The sequence below is a fragment of the Oncorhynchus nerka genome, linkage group LG8 (genome assembly GCF_034236695.1).
Source record: "Oncorhynchus nerka isolate Pitt River linkage group LG8, Oner_Uvic_2.0, whole genome shotgun sequence".
NCBI classification, from domain to species: Eukaryota; Metazoa; Chordata; class Actinopteri; order Salmoniformes; family Salmonidae; genus Oncorhynchus; species Oncorhynchus nerka.
Window position 1 is genome coordinate 70,827,254 of NC_088403.1, and position 16,528 is coordinate 70,843,781.

At 47.0% G+C, this 16,528-nt stretch overlaps 1 protein-coding gene across 1 annotated transcript in view; it reads left to right on the forward strand.

The window, feature by feature from the left end:
• The window catches only part of LOC115128139 (TSC22 domain family protein 4-like), a 47,488-nt gene that overhangs the window by 17,934 nt on the left and 13,026 nt on the right, over positions 1-16,528 (forward strand). Inside the window, exon 3 of the mRNA XM_065022039.1 lies at positions 901-1,058. Coding sequence (XP_064878111.1) covers positions 901-1,058 — 158 coding nt within the window. The remainder of the gene's footprint in view (positions 1-900; positions 1,059-16,528) is intronic.

Below are 16,528 nucleotides of genomic sequence, written 5' to 3' on the forward strand. Positions count from 1 at the left end.
CTATGTACAGACCCAGTGCTCCACAGAGCTTCAGGAGCTGTGCTCCATTTGAGTTTTTCACTTTGTCATAGTTGTTTCTGGGGGGTATGTGGGGGGTTGTTGCTTCCTGTCTGTATGGGGGGTCGGTTGTTGCTTCCTGTCTGTATGGGGGGGTCGGTTGTTGCTTCCTGTCTGTATGTGGGGGGGTCGGTTGTTGCTTCCTGTCTGTATGTGGGGAGGGAAGGTTGTTGCTTCCTGTCTGTATGTGGGGAGGGAAGGTTGTTGCTTCCTGTCTGTATGTGGGGAGGGAAGGTTGTTGCTTCCTGTCTGTATGTGGGGGGGGTTGTTGCTTCCTGTCTGTATGTGGGGGGAGGTTGTTGCTTCACCTCTGCACCATGTTTCCTGTAGTACTACAATATCAACATCATCAATTTTTTTCAGGAAGTCTGCGTTTCTGCTATTTAGCCCAAAAGCAGAGGACTTAAATTCTTGTAAATTCCAACATGAAAATATTTCATAACTGTTTTTTTTTCTCTGTCTCTCCCCTCTGTTGGTCTCTCTATCGGTCTCTCTCTCCCCCTCTCTGTCGGGGTCTCCCTCTCCCCTCTGTCGGTCTCTCCCCCTCTCGCTGTCGGTCTCTCTCCCCATCTCTCTCTCTCTCCCCCTGTCTCTTTCTCTGTCGGGGTCTCTCGCTCTTTTGGTCTCTGTCGGGGTCTCTCGCTCTGTTGGTCTCTGTCGGGGTCTCTCGCTCTGTCGGTCTCTCTTGGGGTCTCTCTCTCCCCCTCTCTCTCTGTCGGGGTCTCTCTCTTGGGGTCTCTCTCTCCACCTCTCTCTCTCTCTCTCTCTGTTGGGGTCTCTCTCTCTCTCTGTCGGGGTCTCTCTCTCCCCCTCTCTCTCTCCCCATATCCACTCTCTCTCTAGTCTCTTTTGAGAGTGTCTCATTCCCAGCCCAGCTCCCCTGGGCCCCCCCTACAGGGTAGAGATGGTACTTTCCTACCCAGTCTGATTCCCATCCAGACTTCTTCGGCCTGGTCCATGTTCGGCTCCGGGGAGGCTGTCCATCTGCCAGGGGACGACAGGTATGGTCTGTCTGTGGTGTGGTGTCTGTGTGTTAGACCCCCCTCTAGTACAGTGGGTGGATTTGACCGTCATGTTTCTGTTGGGTGGAAGGTGTTGTTTTTTGAGAGAGACGTTTCTCTATTGTGCTGTGTGTAGGGGGGTGGGGGCAGGTTTAGTAGCAGCAGAGTGCCAAATACCCCACAGTGTGATAGAGAGGCCACCCAGAGTAGTGTGGATGGACCCCAGGTTGGACTTGTGAAAGTATCACTTTCCTGTCAGTCATGCCGGCTCAATGACAGGCTCCACACTTTCCCAGTTTCTCTGCTCAGAATAGAGAAGTAAGGCAACTAGTGCCTGCACTTCACAGTACAATGTGCACAATCACAGATATGGTCTAAATACTGCAACCACACACACACACATCCCTCCATTCTGGTTGTTTTCTACCGTTCAATCCAACTTGCTTTTTTATTAGGATCCCCTGTTGTGAAAGCAGCAGCTACTCTTCCTGGGGTTCCACACAGAACACAAAACACTATCAACTGTGTATTGCTTTTTTATTAGGATCCCCATTAGCTGTTGTGAAAGCAGCAGCTACTCTTCCTGGGGTTCACAGAACACAGAACACAAAACACTATCAACTGTGTATTGGTATTTTATTAGGATCCCCTGTTGTGAAAGCAGCAGCTACTCTTCCTGGAGTCCACATGAATCATGACATAATACGGAACATTCATTTGACAAGAACAGCTCAAAGACAAAAATACAAACATTTTCAAATAAGAACAATATAACTAGAAGGTTCTGTACTGACTAAATACTGAGAAAAAACCCAGAGAGACCTAATATTCTAGGACTACGTGTACTAATTAATATTCTAGGACTACGTGTACCATGTACTAATTAATATTCTAGGACTACGTTTATGGTGTACTAATTAATATTCTAGGACTACGTTTATGGTGTACTAATTAATATTCTAGGACTACGTGTACCATGTACTAATTAATATTCTAGGACTACGTTTATGGTGTACTAATTAATATTCTAGGACTACGTTTATGGTGTACTAATTAATATTCTAGGACTACGTTTATGGTGTACTAATTAATATTCTAGGACTACGTGTACCATGTACTAATTAATATTCTAGGACTACGTTTATGGTGTACTAATTAATATTCTAGGACTACGTTTATGGTGTACTAATTAATATTCTAGGACTACGTTTATGGTGTACTAATTAATATTCTAGGACTACGTTTATGGTGTACTAATTAATATTCTAGGACTACGTGTACCATGTACTAATTAATATTCTAGGACTACGTTTATGGTGTACTAATTAATATTCTAGGACTACGTTTATGGTGTACTAATTAATATTCTAGGACTACGTTTATGGTGTACTAATTAATATTCTAGGACTACGTTTACCATGTACACATTAATATTCTTGGACTACGTTTATGGTGTACTAATTAATATTCTAGGACTACGTTTATGGTGTACTAATTAATATTCTAGGACTACGTTTATGGTGTACTAATTAATATTCTAGGACTACGTTTATGGTGTACTAATTAATATTCTAGGACTACGTTGTCAGTTACGCATACAGTCAGGGGGTGATGCGTGCAGCCGAACGCACCATTGGGTGCACACCTACAAAACCAGGTGTCGCAGGAAGGCCAAGCCCTGTTCTCCCCGCTTCAATCACTCAGACACAGACAGGAGCATCATGGCAACAACTGGAGGACTTTTACATTTTTTATTTAACCAGGTAGGCCAGTTGAGAACAAGTTCTCATTTACAACTGCGACCTGGCCAAGATAAAGAAAAGCAGTTCGACACAAACAACAACACAGAGTTACACATGGAATAAACAAACATACAGTCAATAACACAATAGAAAAGTCTATATACAGTGTGTGCAAATGAGGTAAGATTAGGGAGGTAAGGCAATAAATAGGCAATTGTGGCCAAATAATTACAATTTAGCAATTTAACACTGGAGTGACAGATGAGCAGAAGATGAATGTGCAAGTAGAGATACTGGGGTGCAAAAGAGCAAAAAAACAATATGGGGATGAGGTAGTTGGATGGACTATTTACAGATAGGCTGTGTACAGGTGCAATGATCTGTGAGCTTCTCTGATAGCTGATGCTTAAAGCTAGTGAGGGAGATAGAAGACTCCAGCTTCAGAGATTTACGCAATTTGTTCCAGTCATTGGCAGCAGAGAACTGGAAGGAAAGGCTGCCAAAGGAGGAATTGGCTTTGGGGTGACCAGTGAGATATACAGTGCCTTGCGAAAGTATTCGGCCCCCTTGAACTTTGCGACCTTTTGCCACATTTCAGGCTTCAAACATAAAGATATAAAACTGTATTTTTTTGTGAAGAATCAACAACAAGTGGGACACAATCATGAAGTGGAACGACATTTATTGGATATTTCAAACTTTTTTAACAAATCAAACACTGAAAAATTGGGCGTGCTCTGTGGGGTTAGGGTAGCTGGCTGGGGCTGGTTCACATTGTGAAAAAGTGAGTTTAAATGTGTTTGGCTAAGGTGTATGTAAACTTCAGACTTCAACTGTAGGTCTGTAACAGTTTGGGTCTAGAGTGTTTCCCTCATCAAAGGGATGCGATCTTTGGGAATCTCAGACGATATGAAAGGGAGGTTGAACAGGCTAGTAATAGGAGTTGCACCAATTGCGGCTGATAAATTTAGAAAGAGAAGGTCCAGATTGTCTAGCCCAGCTGATTTGTAGCAGTCCAGATTTTGCAGCTCTTTCAGAACATCAGATATCTTGATTTGGGTGAAGGAGAAATGGGGGAGGCTTGGGCGAGTTGCTGTGGGTGGATCCAGAGCTGTTGACCGGGGTAGGAGTAGGGTAGGGGTAGACGGGTAGGGGTAGACCAATAGTCAGCTGTTTCTACCATCAGACCATCAGGCTGCTGAATAGACACCACTAGTCAGCTGTTTCTACCCCCAGACCATCAGACTGCTGAATAGACACCACTAGTCAGCTGTTTCTACCATCAGACTGCTGAATAGACACCACTAGTCAGCTGTTTCTACCCCCAGACCATCAGACTGCTGAATAGACACCACTAGTCAGCTGTTTCTACCATCAGACTGCTGATTAGACACCACTAGTCAGCTGTTTCTGCCCCCAGACCATCAGGCTGCTGAATAGACACCACTAGTCAGCTGTTTCTATCCCCAGACCATCAGACTGCTGAATAGACACCACTAGTCAGCTGTTTCTACCATCAGACTGCTGAATAGACACCACTAGTCAGCTGTTTCTACCATCAGACCATCAGACTGCTGAATAGACACCACTAGTCAGCTGTTTCTACCATCAGACTGCTGAATAGACACCACTAGTCAGCTGTTTCTACCCCCAGACCATCAGGCTGCTGAATAGACACCACTAGTCAGCTGTTTCTACACCCAGACTATCAGGCTGCTGAATAGACAACACTAGTCAGCTGTTTCTACCCCCAGACTATCAGGCTGTTGAATAGACACCACTAGTCAGCTGTTTCTACACCCAGACTATCAGGCTGCTGAATAGACACCACTAGTCAGCTGTTTCTACCCCCAGACTATCAGGCTGCTGAATAGACAACACTAGTCAGCTGTTTCTACCCCCAGACCATCAGGCTGCTGAATAGACAACACTAGTCAGCTGTTTCTACCCCCAGACCATCAGGCTGCTGAATAGACACCACTAGTCAGCTGTTTCTACCCCCAGACCATCAGGCTGCTGAATAGACACCACTAGTCAGCTGTTTCTACCATCAGGCTGCTGAATAGACACCACTAGTCAGCTGTTTCTACCATCAGACTGCTGAATAGACACCACTAGTCAGCTGTTTCTACCCCCAGACCATCAGGCTGCTGAATAGACACCACTAGTCAGCTGTTTCTACCATCAGGCTGCTGAATAGACACCACTAGTCAGCTGTTTCTACCATCAGACTGCTGAATAGACACCACTAGTCAGCTGTTTCTACCCCCAGACCATCAGACTGTTGAATAGACACCACTAGTCAGCTGTTTCTACCATCAGGCTGCTGAATAGACACCACTAGTCAGCTGTTTCTACCATCAGACCATCAGGCTGCTGAATAGACACCACTAGTCAGCTGTTTCTACCATCAGACCATCAGACTGCTGAATATACACCACTAGTCAGCTGTTTCTACCCCCAGACCATCAGACTGCTGAATAGACACCACTAGTCAGCTGTTTCTACCCCCAGACCATCAGACTGCTGAATAGACACCACTAGTCAGCTGTTTCTACCATCAGGCTGCTGAATAGACACCACTAGTCAGCTGTTTCTACCCCCAGACCATCAGGCTGCTGAATAGACACCACTAGTCAGCTGTTTCTACCCCCAGACCATCAGGCTGCTGAATAGACACCACTAGTCAGCTGTTTCTACCCCCAGACCATCAGGCTGCTGAATAGACACCACTAGTCAGCTGTTTCTACCCCAGACCACCCCCAGACCATCAGGCTGCTGAATAGACACCACTAGTCAGCTGTTTCTACCACCAGACCATCAGGCTGCTGAATAGACACCACTAGTCAGCTGTTTCTACCATCAGGCTGCTGAATAGACACCACTAGTCAGCTGTTTCTACCATCAGACTGCTGAATAGACACCACTAGTCAGCTGTTTCTACCCCCAGACCATCAGGCTGCTGAATAGACACCACTAGTCAGCTGTTTCTACCCCCAGACCATCAGGCTGCTGAATAGACACCACTAGTCAGCTGTTTCTACCCCCAGACCATCAGGCTGCTGAATAGACACCACTAGTCAGCTGTTTCTACCACCAGACCATCAGGCTGCTGAATAGACACCACTAGTCAGCTGTTTCTACCATCAGGCTGCTGAATAGACACCACTAGTCAGCTGTTTCTACCATCAGACTGCTGAATAGACACCACTAGTCAGCTGTTTCTACCCCCAGACCATCAGACTGTTGAATAGACACCACTAGTCAGCTGTTTCTACCATCAGGCTGCTGAATAGACACCACTAGTCAGCTGTTTCTACCATCAGACCATCAGGCTGCTGAATAGACACCACTAGTCAGCTGTTTCTACCATCAGACCATCAGACTGCTGAATATACACCACTAGTCAGCTGTTTCTACCCCCAGACCATCAGACTGCTGAATAGACACCACTAGTCAGCTGTTTCTACCATCAGGCTGCTGAATAGACACCACTAGTCAGCTGTTTCTACCATCAGACTGCTGAATAGACACCACTAGTCAGCTGTTTCTACCATCAGACCATCAGACTGCTGAATAGACACCACTAGTCAGCTGTTTCTACCATCAGACCGCTGAATAGACACCACTAGTCAGCTGTTTCTACCATCAGACCGCTGAATAGACACCACTAGTCAGCTGTTTCTACCATCAGACCGCTGAATAGACACCACTAGTCAGCTGTTTCTACCATCAGACCATCAGACTGCTGAATAGACACCACTAGTCAGCTGTTTCTACCATCAGACCGCTGAATAGACACCACTAGTCAGCTGTTTCTACCATCAGACTGCTGAATAGACACCACTAGTCAGCTGTTTCTGCCCCCAGACCATCAGGCTGCTGAATAGACACCACTAGTCAGCTGTTTCTACACCTGTTTTCTCAGGGAAGCTCATCTGCGTTCTCGTTCTTGCTCTGAATGCCTTTTTTTATAAGGTATTTGTAACCGTCTTCAGTGGACAAATACTCACCTTATGATGGCCACTGGCACACTGGAGAAGCTCTTCACGGATAAATCCTGATTTCAACAGTTTGACAGAGCGTGTGTTGTGTTGTGTGGGCGAGCGTTTTACTGATGTCAACGTTGTAAACAGAGTGCCCCATGGTGGGGTTATGGTATGGTGTTTACTGATGTCAACGTTGTGAACAGAGGGCCCCATGGTGGGGTTATGGTATGGTGTTTACTGATGTCAACGTTGTAAACAGAGGGCCCCATGGTGGGGTTATGGTATGGTGTTTACTGATGTCAACGTTGTGAACAGAGCGCCCCATGGTGGGGTTATGGTATGGGCAGGCATAAGCTACAGACAGTGAAAGCAATTGCATTTTATTGATGGCAATGTGAATGCACAGAGATACCGTGACGAGATCCTGAGGCCCATTGTCGTGCCATTCATCCACCGCCATCACCTCATGTTTCAGCATGATAATGCACGTCACAAGGATGTCACAAGGATCTACACACAATTCCTGGAAGCTGAAAATGTCCTAGTTCTTCCAAGGCCTGCATACTCACCAGACTTGTCACCCATTGAGCATGTTTGGGATGCTCTGGATCAACGTCACCCATTGAGCATGTTTGGGTATGACTGGACAGTAATATGACAGCGTGTTCCAGTCCAATATCCAGCAACTTCGCCATTGAAGAGGAGTGAGACAACATTCAAAAGGCCACAATCAACAGCCTGATCAACTCTATGTGAAGGAGATGTGTCGCGCTGCATGAGGCACATGGTGGTCACACCAGATACTGACTGGTTTTCTGATCCACACCAGATACTGACTGGTTTTCTGATCCCACCAGATACTGACTGGTTTTCTGATCCACACCAGATACTGACTGGTTTTCTGATCCACACCAGATACTGACTGGTTTTCTGATCCACACCAGATACTGACTGGTTTTCTGATCCACACCAGATACTGACTGGTTTTCTGATCCACACCAGATACTGACTGGTTTTCTGATCCACACCAGATACTGACTGGTTTTCTGATCCACACCAGATACTGACTGGTGTTCTGATCCACACCTGATACTGACTGGTTTGCTGATCCACACCAGATACTGACTGGTTTTCTGATCCACACCAGATACTGACTGGTTTTCTGATCCACACCAGATACTGACTGGTTTTCTGATCCCACCAGATACTGACTGGTTTTCTGGTTCACACCAGATACTGACTGTTTTTTTGGTTCACACCAGATACTGACTGGTTTTCTGATCCACACCAGATACTGACTGGTTTTCTGATCCACACCAGATACTGACTGGTTTTCTGATCCACACCAGATACTGACTGGTGTTCTGATCCACACCTGATACTGACTGGTTTGCTGATCCACACCAGATACTGACTGGTTTGCTGATCCACACCAGATACTGACTGGTTTTCTGATCCAGACCAGATACTGACTGGTTTTCTGATCCCACCAGATACTGACTGGTTTTCTGGTTCACACCAGATACTGACTGTTTTTTTGGTTCACACCAGATACTGACTGGTTTTCTGATTCACACCAGATACTGACTGGTTTTCTGATCCCACCAGATACTGACTGGTTTTCTGATCCACACCAGATACTGACTGGTTTTCTGATCCACACCAGATACTGACTGGTTTTCTGATCCCACCAGATACTGACTGGTTTTCTGGTTCACACCAGATACTGACTGTTTTTTTGGTTCACACCAGATACTGACTGGTTTTCTGATTCACACCAGATACTGACTGGTTTTCTGATCCCACCAGATACTGACTGGTTTTCTGATCCACACCAGATACTGACTGGTTTTCTGATCCACACCAGATACTGACTGGTTTTCTGATCCACACCAGATACTGACTGGTTTTCTGATCCACACCAGATACTGACTGGTTTTCTGATCCACACCAGATACTGACTGGTTTTCTGATCCACACCAGATACTGACTGGTTTTCTGATCCACACCAGATACTGACTGGTTTTCTGATCCACACCAGATACTGACTGGTTTTCTGATCCACACCAGATACTGACTGGTTTTCTGATCCACACCAGATACTGACTGGTTTTCTGATCCACACCAGATACTGACTGGTTTTCTGATCCACACCAGATACTGACTGGTTTTCTGATCCACACCAGATACTGACTGGTTTTCTGATCCACACCAGATACTGACTGGTTTTCTGATCCACACCAGATACTGACTGGTTTTCTGATCCACACCCTACCTTTTTTATAAGGTATTTATAACCAACAGATGCATGTATTCCCAGTCATGTGAAATCCATAGATTAGGTCCTAATGGATTTAAAATTTACAGATTTTTCTTATATGAACTGCAACTCAATAAAATGTTAGAAATAGTTGCATGTTACGTTTTTATATTTTTGTTCAGCGTAGGTCCTTCTTTGCAGCGCTGGACGACTGGACAATAACCCAGATAAGATCAAACTAGAGCCTGCAGGACTTTCTTTGTGGAGTGTGGTGTCAAAAAAGCAGAGCATCTCTTTATTACAGACAAACCTCTCCCCATCTCTTTATTACAGACAGACCTCTCCCCATCTCTTTATTACAGACAGACCTCTCCCCATCTCTTTATTACAGACAGACCTCTCCCCATCTCTTTATTACAGACAGACCTCTCCCCATCTCTTTATTACAGACAGACCTCTCCCCATCTCTTTATTACAGACAGACCTCTCCCCATCTCTTTATTACAGACAGACCTCTCCCCATCTCTTTATTACAGACAGACCTCTCCCCATCTCTTTATTACAGACAGACCTCTCCCCATCTCTTTATTACAGACAGACCTCTCCCCATCTCTTTATTACAGACAGACCTCTCCCCATCTTTACAACCATTGAATCAATATGTTTTGACCAGGACAGTTTACAATCCAAGGTCATTTAGCATTATTGTGGCTGATGTGGGGGAGGGGTGATGAGGAAGTGAGTGAATGAGCTAGAGGCCTAAGACTGTGTAGTCTTGCATAATCACAGGCTGGTGGCTGATCAGGTTGGCTCCTCCCCTAAGTGTGCACTCGTTCCTCTCTATTTAAAGTGTAGTCCAATGTCCCCTTCTCATCTCTCTCTCTCTCTCTCTCTCTCTCAGCATCTCTCTCTCAGCATCTCTCTCTCAGCATCTCTCTCTCAGCATCTCTCTCTCTCTCTCAGCATCTCTCTCTCAGCATCTCTCTCTCTCTCTCTCAGCATCTCTCTCTCTCTCTCTCAGCATCTCTCTCTCTCAGCATCTCTCTCTCAGCATCTCTCTCTCTCAGCATCTCTCTCTCTCAGCATCTCTCTCTCTCTCTCAGCATCTCTCTCTCTCTCTCAGCATCTCTCTCTCTCTCTCTCAGCATCTCTCTCTCTCAGCATCTCTCTCTCTCTCTCTCAGCATCTCTCTCTCTCAGCATCTCTCTCTCAGCATCTCTCTCTCTCTCATCTCTCTCTCTCAGCATCTATCTCTCTCTCTCTCTCTCAGCATCTCTCTCTCTCTCTCAGCATCTCTCTCTCTCTCTCTCTCAGGATCTCTCTCTCTCTCTCTCTCAGCATCTCTCTCTCTCTCTCAGCATCTCTCTCTCTCTCTCAGCATCTCTCTCTCTCTCTCTCTCTCAGCATCTCTCTCTCTCTCTCTCTCTCAGCATCTCTCTCTCTCAGCATCTCTCTCTCTCAGCATCTCTCTCTCTCAGCATCTCTCTCTCTCTCTCTCAGCATCTCTCTCTCTCAGCATCTCTCTCTCTCTCTCTCAGCATCTCTCTCTCTCAGCATCTCTCTCTCTCTCTCAGCATCGCTCTCTCTCAGCATCTCTCTCTCTCTCTCTCAGCATCTCTCTCTCAGCATCTCTCTCTCTCTCTCTCAGCATCTCTCTCTCAGCATCTCTCTCTCTCAGCATCTCTCTCTCTCTCAGCATCTCTCTCTCTCTCAGCATCTCTCTCTCTCTCTCTCTCAGCATCTCTCTCTCAGCATCTCTCTCTCTCTCTCAGCATCTCTCTCTCTCTCTCAGCATCTCTCTCTCTCTCTCAGCATCTCTCTCTCTCTCTCTCTCTCTCTCAGCATCTCTCTCTCTCTCTCTCTCTCTCTCTCTCAGCATCTCTCTCTCTCTCTCTCTCTCTCTCTCAGCATCTCTCTCTCTCTCTCTCTCTCTCTCAGCATCTCTCTCTCAGCATCTCTCTCAGCATCTCTCTCTCAGCATCTCTCTCTCTCTCTCTCAGCATCTCTCTCTCTCTCTCTCAGCATCTCTCTCTCTCAGCATCTCTCTCTCTCAGCATCTCTCTCTCTCTCTCTCTCAGCATCTCTCTCTCAGCATCTCTCTCTCTCAGCATCTCTCTCTCTCAGCATCTCTCTCTCTCTCAGCATCTCTCTCTCTCTCTCAGCATCTCTCTCTCTCTCTCTCTCAGCATCTCTCTCTCTCTCAGCATCTCTCTCTCTCTCAGCATCTCTCTCTCTCTCAGCATCTCTCTCTCAGCATCTCTCTCAGCATCTCTCTCTCTCAGCATCTCTCTCTCAGCATCTCTCTCTCTCAGCATCTCTCTCTCTCTCTCAGCATCTCTCTCTCTCTCTCAGCATCTCTCTCTCAGCATCTCTCTCTCTCTCAGCATCTCTCTCTCTCTCAGCATCTCTCTCTCTCTCAGCATCTCTCTCTCTCAGCATCTCTCTCTCTCTCAGCATCTCTCTCTCTCTCAGCATCTCTCTCTCTCTCAGCATCTCTCTCTCTCTCAGCATCTCTCTCTCTCAGCATCTCTCTCTCTCTCAGCATCTCTCTCTCTCAGCATCTCTCTCTCTCAGCATCTCTCTCTCTCAGCATCTCTCTCTCTCTCAGCATCTCTCTCTCTCAGCATCTCTCTCTCTCTCAGCATCTCTCTCTCTCTCTCTCTCTCTCTCAGCATCTCTCTCTCTCTCTCAGCATCTCTCTCTCTCTCTCTCTCTCTCTCTCTCAGCATCTCTCTCTCTCTCTCTCTCAGCATCTCTCTCTCTCTCTCTCTCTCAGCATCTCTCTCTCTCTCTCAGCATCTCTCTCTCTCTCTCAGCATCTCTCTCTCAGCATCTCTCTCTCTCTCTCTCAGCATCTCTCTCTCTCTCTCTCTCAGCATCTCTCTCTCTCTCTCAGCATCTCTCTCTCTCTCTCAGCATCTCTCTCTCTGTCTCTCTCTCTCAGCATCTCTCTCTCTCAGCATCTCTCTCTCTCTCTCTCAGCATCTCTCTCTCTCTCTCAGCATCTCTCTCTCTCTCTCAGCATCTCTCTCTCAGCATCTCTCTCTCTCTCTCTCTCAGCATCTCTCTCTCTCTCTCTCAGCATCTCTCTCTCTCTCTCTCTCAGCATCTCTCTCTCTCTCTCAGCATCTCTCTCTCTCAGCTCTCTCTCTCTCTCAGCATCTCTCTCTCTCTCTCAGCATCTCTCTCTCTCTCTCTCTCAGCATCTCTCTCTCTCAGCATCTCTCTCTCTCAGCATCTCTCTAAAAGGTTGTTTGTGTGTCTCTGGACGAGGTTCAGAGATTGAACAGTCAGTGGATGCTAGTGTGTGTGTGTGTGTGTGTGTGTGTGTGTGTGTGTTGTCACCACAGGAGAGATTCTGACTGGGATGCATCTAATCCTCCACTCAATGTTTATACGATAGAGCCGCGTGGGGAGGGGGTTAACACAGACGGGTCAGAGTATGTTGATCCTGGAAAGGTAATCAACATACTCCGTGCGAGTGGGCGGCTGAGAATGACACGTGTTGTCATTGGATGAGGCACTGAGGGGGACGGGTTTAGGAGGAGTTTGCACCTGTGTGAACCAATGAGAGTGCAGGACAGTGTGGTGTGTGTGGGAGAGGCAGAATGGTACCTCATGTGAGCAGACTCCCCTCGCCTTGACAGGAGATTTCGCCCTGCGGGAAAAGTGAAATGAGGATTAGCCAATGAGACGTGTGGATAGAATCAGGACATAATCTAAATCCACAGACAAAGCCTTCTCTCATCTGGGATCAACTTGCTGGCTGGGGCTGGTTTAGAGTTGGGTCTCTGGCTCTGTGGGGTTAGGGTAGCTGGCTGGCTGGGGCTGGTTTAGAGTTGGGTCTCTGGCTCTGTGGGGTTAGGGTAGCTGGCTGGCTGGGGCTGGTTTAGAGTTGGGTCTCTGGCTCTGTGGGGTTAGGGTAGCTGGCTGGCTGGGGCTGGTTTAGAGTTGGGTCTCTGGCTCTGTGGGGTTAGGGTAGCTGGCTGGCTGGGGCTGGTTTAGAGTTGGGTCTCTGGCTCTGTGGGGTTAGGGTAGCTGGCTGGCTGGGGCTGGTTTAGAGTTGGGTCTCTGGCTCTGTGGGGTTAGGGTAGCTGGCTGGCTGGGGCTGGTTTAGAGTTGGGTCTCTGGCTCTGTGGGGTTAGGGTAGCTGGCTGGCTGGGGCTGGTTTAGAGTTGGGTCTCTGGCTCTGTGGGGTTAGGGTAGCTGGCTGGCTGGGGCTGGTTTAGAGTTGGGTCTCTGGCTCTGTGGGGTTAGGGTAGCTGGCTGGCTGGGGCTGGTTTAGAGTTGGGGCTCTGGCTCTGTGGGGTTAGGGTAGCTGGCTGGGGCTGGTTTAGAGTTGGGGCTCTGGCTCTGTGGGGTTAGGGTAGCTGGCTGGGGCTGGTTTAGAGTTGGGGCTCATCTGGCTCTGTGGGGTTAGGGTAGCTGGCTGGCTGGGGCTGGTTTAGAGTTGGGTCTCTGGCTCTGTGGGGTTAGGGTAGCTGGCTGGCTGGGGCTGGTTTAGAGTTGGGTCTCTGGCTCTGTGGGGTTAGGGTAGCTGGCTGGCTGGGGCTGGTTTAGAGTTGGGTCTCTGGCTCTGTGGGGTTAGGGGTAGCTGGCTGGGGCTGGTTTAGAGTTGGGTCTCTGGCTCTGTGGGGTTAGGGTAGCTGGCTGGCTGGGGCTGGTTTAGAGTTGGGTCTCTGGCTCTGTGGGGTTAGGGTAGCTGGCTGGCTGGGGCTGGTTTAGAGTTGGGTCTCTGGCTCTGTGGGGTTAGGGTAGCTGGCTGGCTGGGGCTGGTTTAGAGTTGGGTCTCTGGCTCTGTGGGGTTAGGGGTAGCTGGCTGGGGCTGGTTTAGAGTTGGGGCTCTGGCTCTGTGGGGTTAGGGTAGCTGGCTGGCTGGGGCTGGTTTAGAGTTGGGTCTCTGGCTCTGTGGGGTTAGGGTAGCTGGCTGGCTGGGGCTGGTTTAGAGTTGGGGCTCTGGCTCTGTGGGGTTAGGGTAGCTGGCTGGGGCTGGTTTAGAGTTGGGGCTCTGGCTCTGTGGGGTTAGGGTAGCTGGCTGGGGCTGGTTTAGAGTTGGGGCTCATCTGGCTCTGTGGGGTTAGGGTAGCTGGCTGGCTGGGGCTGGTTTAGAGTTGGGGCTCTGGCTCTGTGGGGTTAGGGTAGCTGGCTGGGGCTGGTTTAGAGTTGGGGCTCATCTGGCTCTTTGAGGTTAGGGTAGCTGGCTGGCTGGCTGGGGCTGGTTTAGAGTTGGGTCTCTGGCTCTGTGGGGTTAGGGTAGCTGGCTGGGGCTGGCTTAGAGTTGGGTCTCTGGCTCTGTGGGGTTAGGGTAGCTGGCTGGGGCTGGCTTAGAGTTGGGTCTCTGGCTCTGTGGGGTTAGGGTAGCTGGCTGCTGCTGGCTTAGAGTTGGGTCTCTGGCTCTGTGGGGTTAGGGTAGCTGGCTGGGGCTGGTTTCGAGTTGGGGCTCATCTGGCTCTGTGGCGTTAGGGTTGCTGGCTGGTTTAGAGTTGGGGTTCATCTGGCTCTGTGGCGTTAGGGTTGCTGGCTGGTTTAGAGTTGGGGTTCATCTGGCTCTGTGGGGTTAGGGTAGCTGGCTGGTTTAGAGTTGGGGCTCATCTGGCTCTGTGGGGTTAGGGTAGCTGGCTGGTTTAGAGTTGGGGTTCATCTGGCTCTGTGGCGTTAGGGTTGCTGGCTGGTTTAGAGTTGGGGTTCATCTGGCTCTGTGGCGTTAGGGTTGCTGGCTGGTTTAGAGTTGGGGTTCATCTGGCTCTGTGGCGTTAGGGTTGCTGGCTGGTTTAGAGTTGGGGTTCATCTGGCTCTGTGGGGTTAGGGTAGCTGGCTGGTTTAGAGTTGGGGCTCATCTGGCTCTGTGGGGTTAGGGTAGCTGGCTGGTTTAGAGTTGGGGCTCATCTGGCTCTGTGGGGTTAGGGTAGCTGGCTGCATACTGGGTGATCTGAAAAGACCATGGGCAAATCTAATGGCAATTTATTCTAAGGCTGTGGCAGTCAATGTTTTGTCAGCCACGAACATAAACACATTTAGCATCTCCTGGCCTCCACAGATCGCCTACAAGCCACTGACCTTTGGAACATCTACTTTTTTAAAAGTCTAATCAATTCATTTAATCTAGCCTACACCTTCACAATAAATGCATTTAATCTAGCCTACACCTTCACAATAAATCCATTTAATCTAGCCTACACCTTCACAATAAATGCATTTAATCTAGCCTACACCTTCACAATAAATTAATTTAATCTAGCCTACACCTTCACAATAAATGCATTTAATCTAGCCTACACCTTCACAATAAATGCATTTAATCTAGCCTACACCTTCACAATATATCCATTTAATCTAGCCTACACCTTCACAATAAATTCATTTAATCTAGCCTACACCTTCACAATAAATTCATTTAATCTAGCCTACACCTTCACAATAAATTCATTTAATCTAGCCTACACCTTCACAATAAATTCATTTAATCTAGCCTACACCTTCACAATAAATTCATTTAATCTAGCCTACACCTTCACAATAAATTCATTTAATCTAGCCTACACCTTCACAATAAATTCATTTAATCTAGCCTACACCTTCACAATAAATTCATTTAATCTAGCCTACACCTTCACAATAAATTCATTTAATTCATTTAAATTCATTTAATCTAGCCTACACCTTCACAATAAATTCATTTAATCTAGCCTACACCTTCACAATAAATTCATTTAATCTAGCCTACACCTTCACAATAAATTCATTTAATCTAGCCTACACCTTCACAATAAATTCATTTAATCTAGCCTACACCTTCACAATAAATTCATTTAATCTAGCCTACACCTTCACAATAAATTCATTTAATCTAGCCTACACCTTCACAATAAATTCATTTAATCTAGCCTACACCTTCACAATAAATTCATTTAATCTAGCCTACACATTCACAATAAATTCATTTAATCTAGCCTACACCTTCACAATAAATTCATTTAATCTAGCCTACACCTTCACAATAAATTCATTTAATCTAGCCTACACATTCACAATAAATTCATTTAATCTAGCCTACACATTCACAATAAATTCATTATTTATTTTAGACAGACAGGTGTGAAGAAAATGTAGTCTATTTCAGAACAACACAATAGCATCCTCTGAGTCAGTCCTTATGTTAGGCCCTGATCTGGCTGTGCCATATGGCTCTAGGCTACACTAGTTCATTTAGCAGACAAGATTTGCTTAGAATTCCCTGGTATTATTTTATAGTATGAGGAATACAATTGAACAAAGCTGAATAAAATAGAAAGGATATTTTCTCCAAGAGATTTGAGGGAGGGCGCACATGCGGCTGTTCTGTGTTGAGCGGTCACCAAAGAAACAGGTACTCCTATATGCTTCATTTAGACTTATATATGTAACTTTAGTTGTTCTACTGACGTTGGGTTATGTTTTGATGTTTAATACATTGTAAGGCTGCATGATGAGGCTCTGATG